At 31.0% G+C, this 19,222-nt stretch overlaps 1 protein-coding gene across 2 annotated transcripts in view; it reads left to right on the top strand.

Annotated features, from left to right (window-relative positions):
- Positions 1-585: 585 nt before the first annotated feature.
- LOC106692392 (uncharacterized) overlaps positions 586-19,222 on the top strand; it is a gene marked incomplete at its 5' end in the record, with an annotated part of 122,802 nt that continues 104,165 nt past the window's right edge. For both annotated transcript variants that reach the window (XM_067047042.1, XM_067047041.1), the window contains 1 exon segment: positions 586-800. In XM_067047042.1, the coding sequence (XP_066903143.1) occupies positions 586-800 (215 nt within the window).

Genomic DNA, 19,222 nt, shown 5'->3' with positions numbered 1-19,222 from the left:
TGAACCATCGGGTTCGCCAACCCTTCGTTAATATTAAATAATAAATATTATCTAAGAATTAATTTTCTAAAGCCCATTTTTTAATTCTAATACATGCCAATACTGTTCTTAAATGCTCTATTCCTTCAAAGATGAGGACAATTAAACTATAACGACTTTCGTTATGCTCTTGAAAAGCAACTGGGTTAAAAAACCTTAACAAAAAACAAAGCAAGCAATTGATTCTGCTATTGAAGAATTAACAAGTCCAAATAAAATTTTATCAATAACGATCAACAAACTTACTACTCCATATTCACTTCTTAATAGATTAATGGTGAAGTGTCATAGTACCGAATAGTCATCGCACTAATCCCATTATACTCAAAACTGCTTACAAAAAAAAAAAAAAAAAACTGAAATTAGAAAATTTGAAGTTTCCAGAAAATCTAATTACTCCCAATAGGAATACCTTTCGAATATGTAGCTCTCGCCTTTAGCCTGATGTCGCGATACGTTATATATTTATTTTTGTTAACTTATTAAAATAGAAATATATCGATTGGATTTACCAATATAATCAACAGAAATAAATAAACGTTTCAGGTATCATGGGTCTGAAACACGTCCGAGTCCACGTGCCGATGGCAGTAAAGGAAGGTGAGACTGCGCTCCTGCTCTGCTTCTTCGACCTCGAGGGAGATTCCCTCTACTCGGTGAAGTGGTACAAAGGAGGAAGGGAGATCTTCAGGTACATACCGCGAGAGACCCCATCCATCAAGATCTTTCCCATACCTGGCCTCGAAGAACTCCACATAGAGGTAAGACATCAAAGCATGGAACTAACTTTCATATTCAATTGTTACAATCATGTCGATTTTTTATTAATTAATTATTTAATTAATATAACTAAAATATTGTCCAGATGAAAATCAGGTACGATTTTATCAAATTATTGGAGAAATTACTTTTTCTAATAATATAGTAAATCTCCTCTTCCATCTCAACGCTTTTCCTCCTACTGAAGGTATTAAGACAGATCATGAAAATCCCTAAAAAGAGGGCTCCTGTTTACGACCTCATTACTGCTGAGGTACTTCGGAAAATCCCCAGAAAAGCTTTAGTATTCCTGACAACCCTATACAATGTTATCTTACAAACAACTTAATTCCCTCTACAATGGAAATACTCAACGATTTTAATGATACTAACAAAAAAATAATAATAATAATAATTAGATTAATAATAAATTTAATTCCTGATTGAGACACTTATATTTCATACGTGGAATTGACGTTCTAAATTATATCTCAGGCACAAATGTAACGTATAAAATTAGTTAATTAAACTGATATGGATTTACGACTGCTAAATTTATGGACTTGCTAAAGAGACGCAGATTTAGAAAATACGAACTTTTCAATAGCAATTTTTAAGACTGGCAACGAACGTACCATTCAACGTTTCAAACGATAATGGACCACATTCATATGTCTTATAACGGTTTCACAGCACACCACATGGCATTGTAGGAAGTTACTTGGCGTAGGCTGAAGAGTTGGATGCAGGACCTCCTAGTGTAATCAAATAATTTACTTCACGTCAGGATGATGCACCACTGAGCCAAGTCTCCCTCATGCCAACTAGATTTACAGGTTCAAATAAAAAAAAAGTAAAGATAAAAAAAAAATTAGATAATAACATAACTAAATAATGGAACTGTAATAATAAAGGGGATATTGTGTTTTATAGTTCATGGTGATTAATATAAAATTGTAATTGATTGTTGAATCGACTTAGGTATAATAGGTTATAATTAAAAGGTTAAAACTGGGATACATCAAATTAAAGTCCCCTTTAAAAATATAAAAAAAATATATTAAAAAAATATATGAACGAAAGGTAGCCCCCCGTAATATGACCATTATTAGTGCCCCTTGTTGCCAATAACATAAAATAACTTTCTGGCGATCGCAATGAGAAGAAGCAAACGAAAGAGAAAAGGGTCAATTTGTTTTCCTAGAATTCAGCGAAATCATTTTTCTTCTATTGAAATTAACGTTACCATGCGCTCATAAACCTCAGAATGTAGTTCCCTGGCTAGGGATGGAAGAATAGAAGGAGATGAGAGATTCCTGAGAGAGAACATGCCTTACCATCCACTTGAATGAGTTCACTCCAAATTTTATTTCTTACCCAACTGGACTTCATACTACTAATTACACAACTCATTAATATTTGTAATCTTCACTGGCCCCAATTAAAAATTTATTAACCTAATCTAAGTATGTTTTTTTTGGCTACATTTTTATAACTCTTATAAAATTATACATTAGATTCCAGAAATGTTTTCTCTTATGCACTCTATACATTCATATAAATTGCTTAATTTAAATTTCCTATATAGACATCTGTACGTCATATGGTTTCTGAAATAATGTTTTTCAAAGCTATAACTTTATTATCCGAACTACTTCAATTTATTTTAGGAAATATGAAAACTACTATTCCTACGACGGTAACGGTCATAAACTACTTTATAGTACGTTAGCAAACTAGCTTTAATTTGAGTGCTAAGATATATCTATACATCATCCTGTGATATAGATTTTTTAAAATAAATTAACTAACTTCTAATCTTTCAGTAGATTTTTAAGAAATGTTGCTTTTTAAAAAGCTATATCTCGAGAACTATATCTCTGTTAGGGCTCATATTTTAGAAAATTTACTCTTCTTTAAATAATGTTATGTTAGTTTTTAAGATAAAAAGCTCCGAATGAAAAATTCATGTTTTTTAAGGTTTCGAAACAACCGCCATTTTTTATTCCCCCTACCCCTCTTGTACTATTAAATAAAAGAAAGAAAAGTTGAAAGATGATAAAAAGATTTGTTTTAAATTAATTACCTACTATCAAGCAATAAATTACTATATAATACATTAATAAACCAATAGTTTTTTTTAGGATTTCATCGTTTCGTTGTGGTTTTTTTCAACTACATCAAATATTAAGTAAAATTTTATTATCTAAAACAACAAAGATTGTCCCAACTAGAACGTAATATGCCATGTTTCATATCCGTAAACAACAGTTGGAAGTAAATCTTTTTTGTATTTAACTTTCAACTTTCGTGACAGTAGACAATTTGATCTCGTAACAGAAAAATAATAAGCATTCCATGCTTCGAAGCTCTGTAGGGTCTAGTCATTATGTTCCATAAAATATTCCGATTAATCACTTAAATAACCACTTAGTCAATGCAGTAATTTGACTATCAGCTTGTAAATACTCATACATTGATTCAACCTAAAATAATTCGATAAAAAGGATGTAGACTGACCTGGACTGAAAGGTTCGTAAAGCTTTTGAAGTTTCCCTTCTGACTCTTTTTTAAATTTTTCCCTTTAATTTAGCTTCATGCTCTCTATTGGATATTTTTTTTTTATTCTTTACCTTTTATATAAAGTATGTTAATGTGAATTGAATAAAATAAATACCTTGTAATTTATATTGAAGTAATTAGCAAGAATCACTTAATTATAATTTATAGGGTATAAATTTAACAGAATTTTTTTTCCAAGATATTTTCTTTAATAAGTAAAAGGTTTACATTGGATTGATTATTGATTATAAAAGTAAAAAGAGTGTCGTGATAAATTTTAAGAAAGAAGGTTGATTGTTATAAATAATTTTAATTTTTAAATTAATGTGAACAATTTGACTAATTAGGGTAATTTGTAGACTGATATAAGTGATCTGGGCAGAATTGTTTTTTAAATGATTTGGTTCTAAAATTTTATTAAGATTGTCCCTCAAGGACTGGCAGAATTGGCCGAAACGTCGGACTAAGGAATAAAAAATATTTTTGAGACTAAAATGGATTAAATTTTATTTATTTAAACAGTAAAAACAATATTTCAGAGGTTAGTGTTCAAACTGAAAACAAGAATTAAGGACGTCAAAATGAAAAAAAAAAATTACCCACAAAGATAAGAAGCGTTTACGGATATCCACGTCTAAAAATATTCATTGTTATGAATTTTTTAGGTTATAATAAATAAATTACATATGTTCCAACTATTTTATTAATAAAATACTAACATAAACACTCTTATTATATTTTCATAAGTGATTATCTTGGTTTCTATGAAATAGCTAATTGCATCGGGAATTACAAATGGAGTCAATAGAGGATTACATGAAAAAGGAGCAGTGACCTACAACCTGAGAAACCCAACCTCAACGCGAAGACTGAAGCCCAGGCTGCCAGGACATCTTGTTATAAATTATATATTTATCAATTCTATTATTGTCATTACTTCTATTTTATTTATTTATTTCTGGGTTTTTTTTTCTTTGTTTATTTTTAAAATTAACTTTTTTTTGTTCTATTTTTCCCATTAGAGGGCAATTGTTTGTTTTGTAAAGTGTACGAATGTTATTATTTTTGTTATTAACCTTACTTTTGTATTATTTTTATTATATTATGTATATAGCAAGGGGTGTCTTTTGTATAAGACTCTACCCTCCCCCATAATCAATTGTGAAAAAATGTAGCTCATACATTAAGCATACCTAATAGTGGTATAGTGGGTCTTATACCACCATGCCGATCTGGTATTAAATACACAAATAAGTGATTACATTAAGACAGGCTCTAGATATGTGTTATCGTTTCAGGTTTCAATTATCCTTCTTCCAAAATAATTAGAGTCATTGACTGAGCTTGCGTTAACTTTTAGTTTAATTTTCTGGATTTCAGAACAATAACACATATCGAGAGCCGTTTAAATTTAATTTTTAAAAAAATAATACGAACGTTAATGATTACATTTCATTAATAAAAGAGTTTGGAAACGTACTTATCTATTTATTATAAACTAAATAGTTCATAAAAATGAAAATCTTTAGACGTGAATATCTCCTAAACGAAGTTTTAACAAACATACCTTCCTTGAAAATGTCATTGTCATTTTGAGATTTTTAATTCATATTTTCTTAACCCTGAATCACCCTGTTTACTCCCCCCCCCCCCAGGTGTTCAATTAAGTGCAAAGCGACGGCCCTAACAATTCAAAATTTAATAATTGTTGAATAATTTTAATTAATATAAATAAATTAGTAAAAAAAAGTAATGATAAAAATACATATAGACGTAATAGTAATAAATGAATAATTAAATTAGTATAAATGTTCAAGGCTGATAGCTATGGAATTAATCAAATAAAAAAATGACTAAAAACTGAAAAAAAATTATTCAAGAAAAAACAAAATATATAAATTATTAAAATATCGTATTCGCCACGATTTTTTCCTGCTTATAAACTTGAAAATCTAAAGACGCCTGAAATAAATGTACATGAAGACTAAATGAGTATTATAAAATGTATGGGAGCAGGTATAAAAAAAATTATGGCAATACTTCTTATTAAATGACATCATAAATCCATCAAATTGCAATTTCATTCATATTAGAAAATATTTATTTTAAATAAATGTAAATTTGTTAATAAAAAATTTTAAAAAAAAGTTCTAATTTGTTAACGAAATTCGTTTTGTACCATTTTGTGCGATTCGGATAGCCCAAAATACACTTAAGTTTCTTGTAGATTGGTAGAATCATAGAAGATATTTTTATTATTTTTTTTTTAGGAGGTGAATAATATTTTTAGATTTTTCTTTTTTTTTTAATTCGTATTTAAATTATTTTTTGAACGCCCCAAAACACGAAAAACCTTATTTTTCCCTAAAATAATATTTTATCCCATTTTGCTAGGTGGCTCCGTCCAAATTTTTTCAAGACTTATTTTTATTATGACATAGTGGGATAATAATGAATCAATCGTTGAATTCTCTGGTGAATTTACAAAAACATTGCTAATTGTATTAAATTAACTTTAAAATTATACAAAATCACAAAAACCTAAAGTCGCTCAAGATCATTGACACACTTTTCTAATAACGTTCGACGAAGTATTAACAAATTATATTGAAATTTTTTGTTATATTTTTATTGAAATCGTTCAATGCATTGTAAGAAAGAATAATTACAAAGGGCGGAAATACTCGAAAATAATTATTAATATCTCGAATATAAAGTGTGATAAGATCTGGAAAAGCCCCCAAAAAATTATTACGATAATTTAATTAGTGATAATAAAAGTAAGTTTTGTAATAAATTCTAGCCTTAATATCTGAAGCCCCCCCCCCCGCCTCAGGTACAGTAACATGGTGTTCGGTCCATGTTTATATCAATAACAACCCAACCCCTGGTCGCAGCTGCTAATATTTATTATTATCGCTATATCTAGAATTATCATTATTATTTAACCTAAAAATTTTACCCAAAATAACATATTTACTTAAAATCATAAATCAATATATCTACTCTGTTTGATTAGTACGGTATATTTAGCTGGCGAGAGAGGGAGAGAGAGAGGGAATAATATAGGGCTAAAACGTTGCCCTGCGACCCTTTGACAGATTCGAGGCAAACCGAAATGGTTTCTGTCGTGTTGGTTTAGAGTGTAGAGTCGAGTTTAGAGTGTAGAAGGGTATAGCGGGGTGGTCAAACATAATTCCTTCCCCAATTGGTTTTGGGTTTCGGCACCGAACTATCATTAATATGTTACACTTCCTTTGGTATATTCCTTCTATGGTGATATCGGTTGATCGTTAAAAAATTACAATTGAGAAAATAAAAAGAATTATATATAGGCAATAGCAAACTTTCAATAAAAAATAATTACGATTTTTTTCGTAAGTGTAATCAACCATTGACGAACTACAGCAATACCAAGAATGGATAAAGTTTAAAATTCTGCAGTACAAGGATTTTTATTTTATATAAATCTGAAAACAATGCGTATATTTGTTTGATTTCGGAAAATTCAGGAAACCTTTCTTTTTTTTTTTTTTATTTAATACCATATCGGCCTGTTGGACCTTAGTCATAGTTAATATAACAGTGACATTTTATTTTTAACAATTTATCAAGGGGGTGGGGGTATAGTCTTTAACAAAAAAAAAAAAAACGTTAAAAATAAAAAAAAATTAATATAAAATAAAAAGAAAAAAATAATAATTTTCAATGAGACAGAAAAGTAAAATAAATAACAAAAATAATGGACATTCGTAGATCTAAAAAAACAAACAATAGCCCTCAAATGAGGAAAAAAAACAGAAACCGTTGTTGATCTAGAAAAAAAAATATGGCGCCCTTTTTTACGCTTAATACATTTCGTGGCACCCTAGTGGATCTAAAAAAATAGCAAAACCTTGTTCGACTAAAAAAAAAAAAAAAAATACTCGGACCTTTGTTAGTTTAAAAAAAAAAATCGTGGCGCCCTTGTTGGGCTTTACAAATTTCGAGGCACCTTTGCAGAGCTAAAAAAAAAATTAATGCAAAATCATTCGTAGAGTAGTTGAATAAATAGGAAAATAAGAAAAAACAATGAAAAGTAAATGCGAAAATGCACTGTATACATTCTATTTTAATTTTTTTTTTTTTAAAGTGACATTCGTTCACCAAGAAAATTAAGATAAGGAACTTCTCCACTTCCGTGGACTCGTAGAAATAAGATAAATTAAAATGGAACAAACATAGGATATAAAAAATAATATTAATTTAAAAGTAAAACAAACAGAAATAAAATCATTAATGATAACAATTTAAATATTCGAGAAACATATATTTCTCATGCTTTGTGATTTTATGAGAAATACAGACAACTAAATAATAATTCAAAATTTAGGGAATCTAATTGGTAATGTAAATGGGTGTCCTTTTTTGATATAAAAAATAACCATAATTAAATTTAATTCTGAAAATAACATATTATAATTAAATTTAATTTAGAACTAACATCGATTTATATAAGGAAAGAAACTTAAGAACAAAAAAAAAGGGAGAGATATGATTTTACTGGAAGCTATTATTTGAGACAAACTTAGCAGCAATGTCTAAGATTATCTCCCCCCCACTCCTACCTTGCTCAACACTCCTGGTCATAAGTAAAATAAATTGCTATATAAAGTCTCGTTAGGGTTTTAATGAAGTGAATTTTGAGAAAAATTAAAGCATGTTATAATTCTGCTCACTGAGCCGGATTTCTAATGCTTTCTGTAATTGAGAAATACATTAAAAAGAGTAACTTAAATAGACATTTATATTTTTTCATTAATTAAATTATATAAAAATATCAACAATTTTAAAGCTAATTTAATTAAATCCCAATAAAATTACATTAAACCACTATTAAAAGGTAATTTGATTCAATTAATGTAAAATTATATATGGCTGGTATAATTGCATCAGTAGTGCTATGGATAATAGATAAAATAATTGTATTTATTAAATTTAATAACAAAATATAACCCTATTAATAACTAGTATAAATTATTCTATGAATTCAGTCGAATGCAAAATTATATAGTCGTATATATTCGTAAATTTAATAATGTCATGAATTTGTTTCATACTTAAAACTAAATCTGTGCCAAAACAACCAATGAAGAGGCAAGGGCGGTACACTTTGCAGGAGAGTACCGTTACTACACTTTACGAGGCCAGGTAGATATCGGATGGTTCCGAAACCCACAATAGATACCCACAGCATAAAGAATATAAAATAGAAGGGATAATTAAAATTTTAGGACAATTGAGTAATTGTAAGAGAAATTGAAATAATATAATTAAAAATTATATTTTTTTAAAATATAATGTTTAACATTATCGGGAAGAATGAATGGTTTTTTTTTTAAAGTCAAGACAAATCTCATAAAAGGATGATAAAAAAATAGGATGATAAGGTTAATTAAGCCAAAATATATTAATGTTTTTTTCATCTCATAAATTATGACAGTGAGTGTTGATAAGATGTATATTTTTTCTAAAATAATTATAGATGATGAACAAATATCCGAAACGTCTCTAATGATTAAGTATAATTATCAAGGGTTTTTCCTTGAAAAAAAAATCATAATATTTATAGGTGTTATCAAATTTTGACGGGGAAAGTATTCTTTGCCTTCATTTTTTATATGTTTTGCCTTACACTTCCTCATAATATATAAAAATCAATACTTTTTTTTTCGTACACTTTATTAAAATAGAATTAGTGCTTCATACATATATAATACATGAAATGTATTATATATAAAATTCTATACGTGTAGATAAATATTTATTTATATTATAAAAATAGAGCCATTACGGTTTTTTTTTTGCGGGAAGTAAACAGAAGAGAATAAGGTAAATAGCTGTAAAATTGGTAATATGAAGACGATATGTGATGCCCCCTCTGGAACTGGGTATAAAACCTTCCAGCCAAGTCCCCGAATGTTTGTAGAGGTAATGGGGGCATTATCATAGGACAGGAAGGGGGTGGGTTTTTCTTTCCATCGTCAGCTTATTACCGCTCCAGTACTGCATCTATCAGAGCTGAACTCTGAGCTGAAGGGGGTATATAACATCCATTCACGAGAATAATTTTATTGGCTTAAAAAATAGTAAAACATCTGTTCACTGTTTTTATAAGGATTTTATTATACAGCAGTGTTCTCTCAACATGATGACATAATAATAGCTAGAAATACTTTGCAACGTCACCTTAACGATATAGAACAATACTTCAATAAATGGATAATTAGTCTGAACATTTAATAATTTACATCAAAAATTATTACTCTCAGACGCTCGCCAGTGATACAGTAACATACCTGGGAATTTAGCTCGATCGCCGCCTTCCCTGAAATCACCATATCAACATCAAACTAACTCAAACCTACGTAAGTTTTGCAATGCTATATCCTATCCTAGAATAAATAGAAAATCCAAATTAAAACCATAAAAAGCTATTCTTATTTTTAAAACCATGGGAAAAATCCTCGAAAAACTTATTTTTAAACGCCTATACCCCATCCTAGATTCCAATCATATAATCCCAGATCACCAGTTTGGATTCCGAACATCCCACTCCACTATCCAGCAGTCATCGTGAGGTGGACGTTGTCTCGTCTTCTTTGGAGCGCGGAAGTCTTTTTCGATATAGAGTCTGGCACCCGGGACTGCTTTACAAACTCCGTAAATTCCCACCTCTTACATATTTTCTCATCATCCGTTCCTTTCTTACTAATAGCTTATTCCAAATAAACCACAATGGTTCCTATTCAACCCTCAATTTTCTAGTAATCTGGGTCCCATCCCATCCTCTACACCGTCTATACAGCTGACATCCCAACAACTCCTAACACTATCCTTACTATTTATGCTGATGACACATGTGTGCTCACAGTTAGTAATAACCCTTTGATTGCACCCCAAACTCTCCAGTCCCATATCACAATCCTCGAAGAATGGTGTCGAAATTGAGGGTGTCGGATTTAAGTAATCCCGTTTTAGCCGTTGTTTTTTGAATTTATATAAAGTCGGGGTCGGGTGTCTCATTTTCTGATGCCCCCCCTTTCCGCGGACACCGGAAGGCCCCGAAGACGCTGCGACTGCAATCCCGCCCCAGCCTAAGCACCATGCAAGCTAGGACTTGGCCTGCCCCTACCATCACGCCGGAGACCAGAAGACGCTGGCCAGTCTCTGAGAGGAAAAGACGTCTTTTCAGACGAAGATTCGGGGCGAAGATTACATGGTTTTCATTATTTCGCCCACAGCACCTAGACGAGGGAAGCGACTAGGATACGTCACTGCGGCGGCGAAGACGTCACCAGATAAGCCAATACAATTTATGAGACCCCAATATTCTGTTTCATGTTACTATAGATAAAGATTACTGAACTAACACATTAACCATAACTGCCCCTCCAGGGAATCAACTTTATGAATAAAAGAAATATATGCATGTTGCTAATTAGCGGATAGTCTCACAATTTTCGGCCCCCCCTTTTTCCACACATTAATTTTAATCATAAAATTACACTCGGGACACCTGCAGTATAGCACGAGCAGGTCCCGATGTAAACAGTAGGATAAAAATAAATCCCAACAAATCACATCAAATCACATTTACTGTTCGTCGTAAACCTGCCGACTCCCCTACAGTATACTTTAATAATGTGGCTCTTACCCCTGTAGAACAGATTCGTTATCTTGGACTGCATCTTGACTAACGACTAATCTGGAATCCTCACACAAGACTGAAAAGACAGGAAACTGCACGTCGATTTCGACTATTACAGCACTTACTAGACAAACGGTCTAAACTTCATTACAAAAGACTGATCTACATGTCTGTAATAAGCCCAATTTGGACATACGGAGTTGAACTTTGGGACTCCACTAAACCTTCGAATTCCTCTCGTATCCAATCTTTACAATCCAAAATCCTTCGTAAAACCTCAATGCTCCTTACTTTGTTACTAATAAAACCATCCATAAAGACCTAACTGTTCCTTATGTAACCGATCTAGCCCGAACCCGATATTATTCCTTCCATAATAAACTCCCTAACCACCCAAACCCACTAGTTTCTAACCTTGCTTCCTCTTCCATTCCTGGCAATTATATTGTAAACTGTTTTTAGAGTTATACTACTGGGTAGTTTCTCAACATGGTGTATCATATCATTATGTCAGTATGATCAAATTTACTTGTTGTATTTTTTATACAGTTGTAAATATCAATAAATAAATAAAAAATTTTTTTTAAAAAATAATTCTCAGGTTTTGGTACCTTTATTGACCGCTATCCGGACTGTTTTCCTACAATCTACTTCATACGGTCAACTATCTCCTTTCAAAATTAAAAGAAATAAAAAAACCTACTAATTTGGTACTATATAATTTTTATGTTTCTCTAAATGATGGTTAATATCTCTTTTTGTTTTTTAGCCCTAATAAAGTTTATTTGTGTTAATTAAAGTTGATTTTAATTGGTTTATTTGTGTTTATTTGCTGACCACACACCCCCTCTTCTCCACGTACTAATCTACGGTCAACTGTCGACACCTCATAACATCCCAATTGTATATATATCGACTTGATTATCAAGTATTTATAATTTTATCTGGATTAAAGACCTTTTGCGTTCGATGGTGTTAGAATGTGCCATGATGTAAAATGTTTCTGTTGAAGATGCTCGCTCGCATGATGGTTTTTAATTATATATTAACAATTTCTTAATATATAAGTAAACATTTAAAACAGTAAGGAAACTGAGGGAAAAATAAATACATTGCAAGTCTTATCTCTATGGCATTACCAGCTATTAAAATTGAGAATCTGAAGGAAATTCAAAATGCTCCCGGGCTAATGAATTACACCACGGAATTGGCTATAACATTTTGGACTTAATCGCTTGGTTAAGCCGTCTTTGTAAAAGGTCGCTTAAGGGGCTCTTTGGGGAAAATGACATTCTGTCGGGGCCAATCTCAAAACCACTTGTAGAAAGTCGATTAAGATTTTTTTCTTTTTGTAGGGATCTTGGAAAATAAGAATTGATGGAACTGAGTCGAAGAGAAATCGTGGAATTTGTATATATAATTATATAAAAAAATTCTAATTAATATTATTAACAAAGACTTAGTGAACCTAATGGTTCGATTCCGATACCACTAATCGCTGTCAATGCATATCTTCCCAATGACGCCCGTCCAATCTTCCCAACCATTCTTCGGTCTATCTCTTAGACGTTTACACGTGTGTTTTTTAACATTTTAGGGATTCGTTTAATTTCAATTAATGATTAGTTCAAGAAATAAATGCTGGTAGTTTTTGATTGAGATTATTTCATTTCGTCAACAATGAATATTTGATGAAATAATTATTTTGTTAAATAATCCTATAATTTTTTGATTTTTTAAAAAGGTTTTATTTCTTCTTGTGAAAAAGTTGGAATTTAACAATAACGTGATACTTTGATACTCTTACACAACAAAATAAAAAAAAAATTAGAGTATTATTGATTCTTTAGAGCAGTGGTTCACAATCAGGGTTATGTGAAATAATTTAGGAATGGATCATTACTCATCAACTCAACAATTTTTATAATTTCTTAGAAAAACATGTAAAAGTTATTTGATACTTAATTGTTAAAATGCCAAAAATAATTTTATCTATAATACAATTTTGTTTCGTAAAAATAATATTAAATGAGATTGTTCTTTTTTTTTTAAGGCAAATAAAAGCAAAGGTAGCTATTTGCCTGGTTATATGCTGGTGACCAACCTGTTCAAACTATGATAGGGGGTCAAGTTTTTAATTCTGTGAGATCGCCACTTGATGAAAAGAGACAACGCCCCCAGGCTGGATTCGAAACGGAGCTAACCAACTGAGCTACGGACGGCCCGTTTTAATTTTATTCTGTCTAATTTCTTTGGAAATACGGTAAGATTCCCGAGCTCTCATCTTTGCAGTTATATTTCTCCTTTCTATCATAATGAAATGACATCAAATATAGACAAATGTCACAGATAATAAATTACGGGAAATCTGAAGTGAAGTTTTCCATTGTATATCATCCAAGAGGTTGACGGGCCATTGAATAGGTCATAGGCGTCTGACCCACTGTTACCTTATGACCCGTGATTCATAGTGATGTGCCAAATTTACGGAACAAGACTTACTGTTTAACACATCTTTCCTGAATCCCAAGCATATGACTTCCTCAAATCTTTGTATGAATTACCAGCAGACCTCTATTCAATTTTGCAGGATAATAAACACGTACCCATTTTAATAGTTATACATTTCGATATGGAAATTAAGATCAAATTCAGAAATTAAGGCAATAAATACTAATAAAGATTTTGGATTTTAAGGAAATAATATCTAATAAAAATTTCGGAAATTTAGCCAATAATGATCCCGAAGTGGTCGATGCCATAAAATAATAACAATAAAATAAAAAAAAAGAAGAGATCAGTTTGATACCAAGTCTTTACATCCTAACACGCCCATCTTATTCGCCGCAATGGTTCAGATATATTTAAAAGCTTACCCCTGTAGAACAGATCCGCTACCTTGGACTTCATCCAGACAAGCGACTAACCTGGAATCCTTACACAAGACTGAAAAGACAGGAAACTGCACGTTGATTTCGACTATTACAGTACTTAGAAGACAAACGGTCCAAACTTCCAATTCATTACAAAAGACTGATTTACATGACAATTATAAGGACTATCTGGGCATACGGAGTTGAGCTTTGGAGCTCCAATAAACCTTCGAATTCCTCTCGTATCCAATCCTTACAATCCAAAATCCTCAATGTTCCTTACTTTGTCACAAATCAAATCATCCATAAAGACCTTAATGTTCCATTTGTAACCGATCTAGCCCGAACCAAATATCAATCCTTCCATTATAAACTCCCTAACCATCATAATCCTCTAGTTTCTAACCTTGCTTCTTCTATCCCTGACAATCCTCTGTGGCGCCTGAAAAGAAAATCTCCTCGAGACCTTCTAGTGTAAAAATTATAAGAGTGTCACCAATGGGTAGTTTCTCTACATGCTCATATCAATCCATTTTTATATTACAGTTGCGAATTGCAATAAATAAATAGAAATAGAAAAATATTTAAAAGTTTTCCAAAAACTTGAAAAAGGGAAATTAAATCCTTTCTACCGTTAATCTTTCAATTTTCATCTTGTTGCCTATCAGGAGTCATCTACTTGAGACTATGAACGATCTGATTAGTTTTTATTTAATTTTTAAACAAAAAAAAAATCTACTAAAAACTAAATTTATATTCATCAGTAACTTACTAACATATACCGCCTCGGCTGTAGGGAGTAAGGACAAGTTGGCAGATGCATTGCTGTTGGCTAATTTTCCATTTGGGGGTTGGAACAGCTCGTTAATCTCAATTAAGCTGGAATAATAGTTCTCCAAGAATCGGTATCATTACTAACTCAGCGCTTCGTAGAGCAAAACTCACATTAATAGTTCACTCCCGTTTCCAGGTTTAAAAAAAAAAATAAAGAAAGAAGGAATCATAGGAGAGTCATATCGAAAAATTGTATAATTCTTATTTAATGTATATGCAAAATATTAAATAAGAATTATAGAATTATTTATATTCATATTTTACAATATTAGAAGTAAACAAACCTTAGTGTTAAACAAACTAAATAGCGTTTTACGAAAAAAAAAAAAAAAACCACTTCGTACAAATGTAATCAAAATTAATTCTAAAGCCATCCATTTTATAATTTTAGTGTAACTACAGATTTGCTCCTTCAAAAGCTGTCGATGCAATATCATGTTTTCAACGGCATAACGGGTTGGCCGACCTTACACATGAAGGGGCCTAGGTTATTAAACACAAAACGCAATAATTAACTTGATTCTACTCTAAATATTAACAGTTTTTTTTTTGTTTTACTATAACATTAAATTATCAAACAAGTACTAAATATACCAAACTAGGCTGTGAAAAATTAAACGGAAATATTAATTCACTGTTTTCCGTTGAAATGAGCAGTTGAAAAGATGATGGGAGCGAGACCTCGGTTAACCAGAGGGGTATAACATCCATCACTCGACGGCATCTCGTCACAATAGCGAACAGGCAGGCACTTTCTCTAATGAGGCAATTCACTAGTGTCAGTATAATTTTTAGGGATAAAAAAATATCACGCCAAACGTAAAGACTCCCCATGCAGACTACATAAATTACTACAATTTATTGTTTTAAATTACACTAAATTAGTAATCAATTATTTAAAGAATTAAAATATGCAAAACTTTCGCACGAGAGATATAAAAATAATTTTTTTTTTTTATTTATTTAATGTAAATTAGAACTGTACAAAATAATACAATAAGTAAATATGTTGTATGTTTCATATACACTTGAAAATCTTGGTAAGGAACCACCCTTGGTACTTCAAACATTAATTTAAATTAGATGGTCCCGTGGCCATCTTCTTTTTAGACGTCAGGAGGATTATCAAGGATTGTTAACGATGAAAGATTAAGAATTAATGAGTTAGGATGGTTAAGGAGTTTGGAATGAAAAGACGCATATCTGTTTTGGGCCAATTCTGCAACGAATGGGATGTTAAGGTCTTTGTGAATGAGTTTATTTGTAACGTAATAAGGAGCATCAAGGATTTTACTTAGGATTTTGGATGGTAAGGATTGGATGCGGAAGGAATTTGATGGTTTGGTGGAGCCCCAGAGCTCAATTCCACATGTCCAAATTGGTCTGATTATTGTAGTGTATACTAATTTTTTGTAGTGAATGGGAAGTTTAGAGCGTTTGTCAAGTAAGTGTTGTAGTAATCGGAATCTACGAGCAGTTTCTTGTCGTTTCAGTCTTGTGTGTGGAAAAATAAAAATTAAAGTCTAAAATGCTACGTTATAGATTATAGAATAAATTATGAAGGTGTTTAATTGTGTTTTACTGTTTAATTCTTACTGATTTCATTTAAAAAGTAAATTTAAAAAATTTAAATTTCTGTCTAAAACGATTCGGAGATAATTGCTGTAATTTTCCAAGTGATTTGTACTTTTTTTATGTCTGTTTGAATTTTGAATTTACGATTAAGAAGCATTTTATTTAAATTTAAACTGACACCTGCATATAACATACAGTGACGATAATTTTGTCCGTGGTACAAATTTGTCGAAAATAGAATCATGTATGGTACATACCGTCGCTTGGAATAAATTTTATTTCAACCAATTTTAAAGTTCGATGATAATTATAATTAAAATCAAATTAATTATTACCATACGTTTTATTATTTTTACATGTTAAGGATGCGTACCTTTTTATTTATTTTAACATAATATAATTTCTGAACAATTTATATATCAAAATATATTATATCAGTATTTTTACATAAAAAAAATATTTGTAATTAAATAATTCACGTTTATGTTTACAAAATATTCGTATAAAACGCATGTTTTTATTCTTAATAAATATTGCCGTTAGTTCTTTATTATATTCAGAAAAAAAAATAATATCTTGTATTTATAACATTTTTCCAAAATCAGAAATTTAGTTTAGTAATCATGAGTTCGTACTTACATGTATTGACTTTTGTCCAACAAAATTAAAAAGTGTTGTGAGAATATAATTGATGCTCATGTTCCGAGTGAAAGGGGTTCGAGTGCATTACATTAGTGCATTAATAAAATTTTACGTTAAGAGAGGATTCCAAGATAAATGGATGTCCGTTGAGAGAGGTTTCATTATATATCTACTTCTCATAAATGAAGAGATTTTTTTTCTATTCTATAACTAAATGGTTTAGTTTTTCTCTTGTCAAATTGAAAATTAATTTATCTGAATCAGATGTCCCTAAAATTTTTCAGATATCAATTTATTGATTTTCATAGAGATTACTTAGTTCCTCTGATATTTTTATTATAACCTTCTAATAATTAAACAATAAGCGCTAATATTAATATTTGAGACAGTGAAATATGTCACTCTGGCTTTCTAGTATATGGATCCAACAATTTTATCAGTATAAATTGAAAACAATAGTGGAGGTAATACCTCATCTTGTGGAACACCACACGTGCATGGATTGGAAACAGAAATTTCTCCCAAACATTTGAATTTAAAAAAGAAATTTAAACTATCATTTGAAAATGATTTAATAACTGAATAAAAATGTCCTGGATAATACTGGCTTATGAGACTTTTGTTTCGTGGTCTATCTTTAATGGAATAAATAATTTCTCAATTAAATTACTTTATAACAGTTGTAAGTCATCCATTTCAATTGGAAGCAATACCTTTGGGGGAGGAGAACTCGGAGTAATCAATGACCTGAAACAATTCGAAACCTTGGGGTACACCTGATATTAATCCAAGTGGTCGAAGCCATTATGAATACAGACCTTCCGCTTCCAACTTGTACCCTATATCATTCCCATTCTTCGCTGAATTCAGGATAAATTATATTGTTTCAACTTCTGTTTCCTCCCTCCACCTTGTCCAGTGTTCGAAGTAAATTAGGTATCTGCGATTCCCGAGACATTCCAGAAATCAATTACAGGTCATTAGAAACATTAAAGTAATTTTATATTTTTGTCTGGTGCCAACGCAATCCATACACAAATCTTCTGATTCTGTCGAGATTTTTCTAGAATAATATTGTTCGGACTTGAAAGGTATCTTAACTTAAGCGATGCATTTGAACCCCTCTATTACGGTAGCCTTACACTCCGGACAAAGCCAGCAATTTTATTTTCCATTGAATTCTATGTATAAACATTAGACAGAAAAGATAATAATATTTAATAAACTTATTGATCTGTTAAATCGGTTTCGAGTGAATAAAAAAGTTTTATCGATTAATGAACGGACTGAAGCGCTACCCTTTTCACTCCCTAGCACAAAGAATATCCGATCTTTGCCGTCATAAAGGCCACATATCACAGGATCTATTTGTACGAGGTGAAAAAAATTGGTCGTGAGTCCTATTGGAAACTCAAAGGCTCCTTTAATGTTAGCTCCAGTTGAAATATTTAGGCTACTCAGAGCTTACATTCACCGGTTCATAGCCCCCTTTGGACTCCTGGCTTTAATCTGGAGGGATAATTTCACCCTTGTGCTATGCTTGGTCAAGTTGGTTATTACCTTTATCAAAAGGACCATCTGATATAATGGTAAACATAAATTAGTTCTCTGATAATATATTTGTTATTTATCTCATTTAAACATGATTTTTATGTGAGCCGATTAAAGACAGAAAGATGTTAGTAATATGTTACTTAATAATAATTAAATAAAAAATGTACCACTACAACACTTGAAGGGTGAGGGGTTTCCTACTTTGCAAGGAAATACTGTTTTTCGAACAACGGTTGTGCAACAAGGATACTTCTTCATGATCAAGCTTAACCGCCAGGTTTTCCTTCAATTATACAGGCTGGGTGTGCACTCTGAGGTATCCCAAACGGACAGGGTAGCAACAGCATTATAATACATATGTAAAAATAAAAACTGTAAAAATTAGTATAATTTTTTTTTTTTATATCTTGCTCAGTAACCATTTCTTATACCTTTTAATTCAAAAGGTAATAAAAAAAAAAATCTGTTCCTCATAGGGAAAGTTTTTTTAATGCAAACATTGTAGCGGTGACGAGACTCTTGGACAACTATTCATTAATTTTCGGAATACCTTCTAATTCAAAAGGTAATCTAAAAGACATTATATTATCACACTAATATACCTTGGAAGTCCCTAAAGCTATTAACTTGAACAGCCCTGATCAAGCTCTACAAACGTCAGAAGGTAAATAGTTCAATTATATATACATATATA

This window comes from Halyomorpha halys, unplaced genomic scaffold, assembly GCF_000696795.3.
Source record: "Halyomorpha halys isolate HHAL.00 unplaced genomic scaffold, Hhal_1.1 Scaffold54.1, whole genome shotgun sequence".
NCBI classification, from domain to species: domain Eukaryota; kingdom Metazoa; phylum Arthropoda; class Insecta; order Hemiptera; family Pentatomidae; genus Halyomorpha; species Halyomorpha halys.
This window is presented reverse-complemented; position numbering and strand designations above follow the sequence as displayed.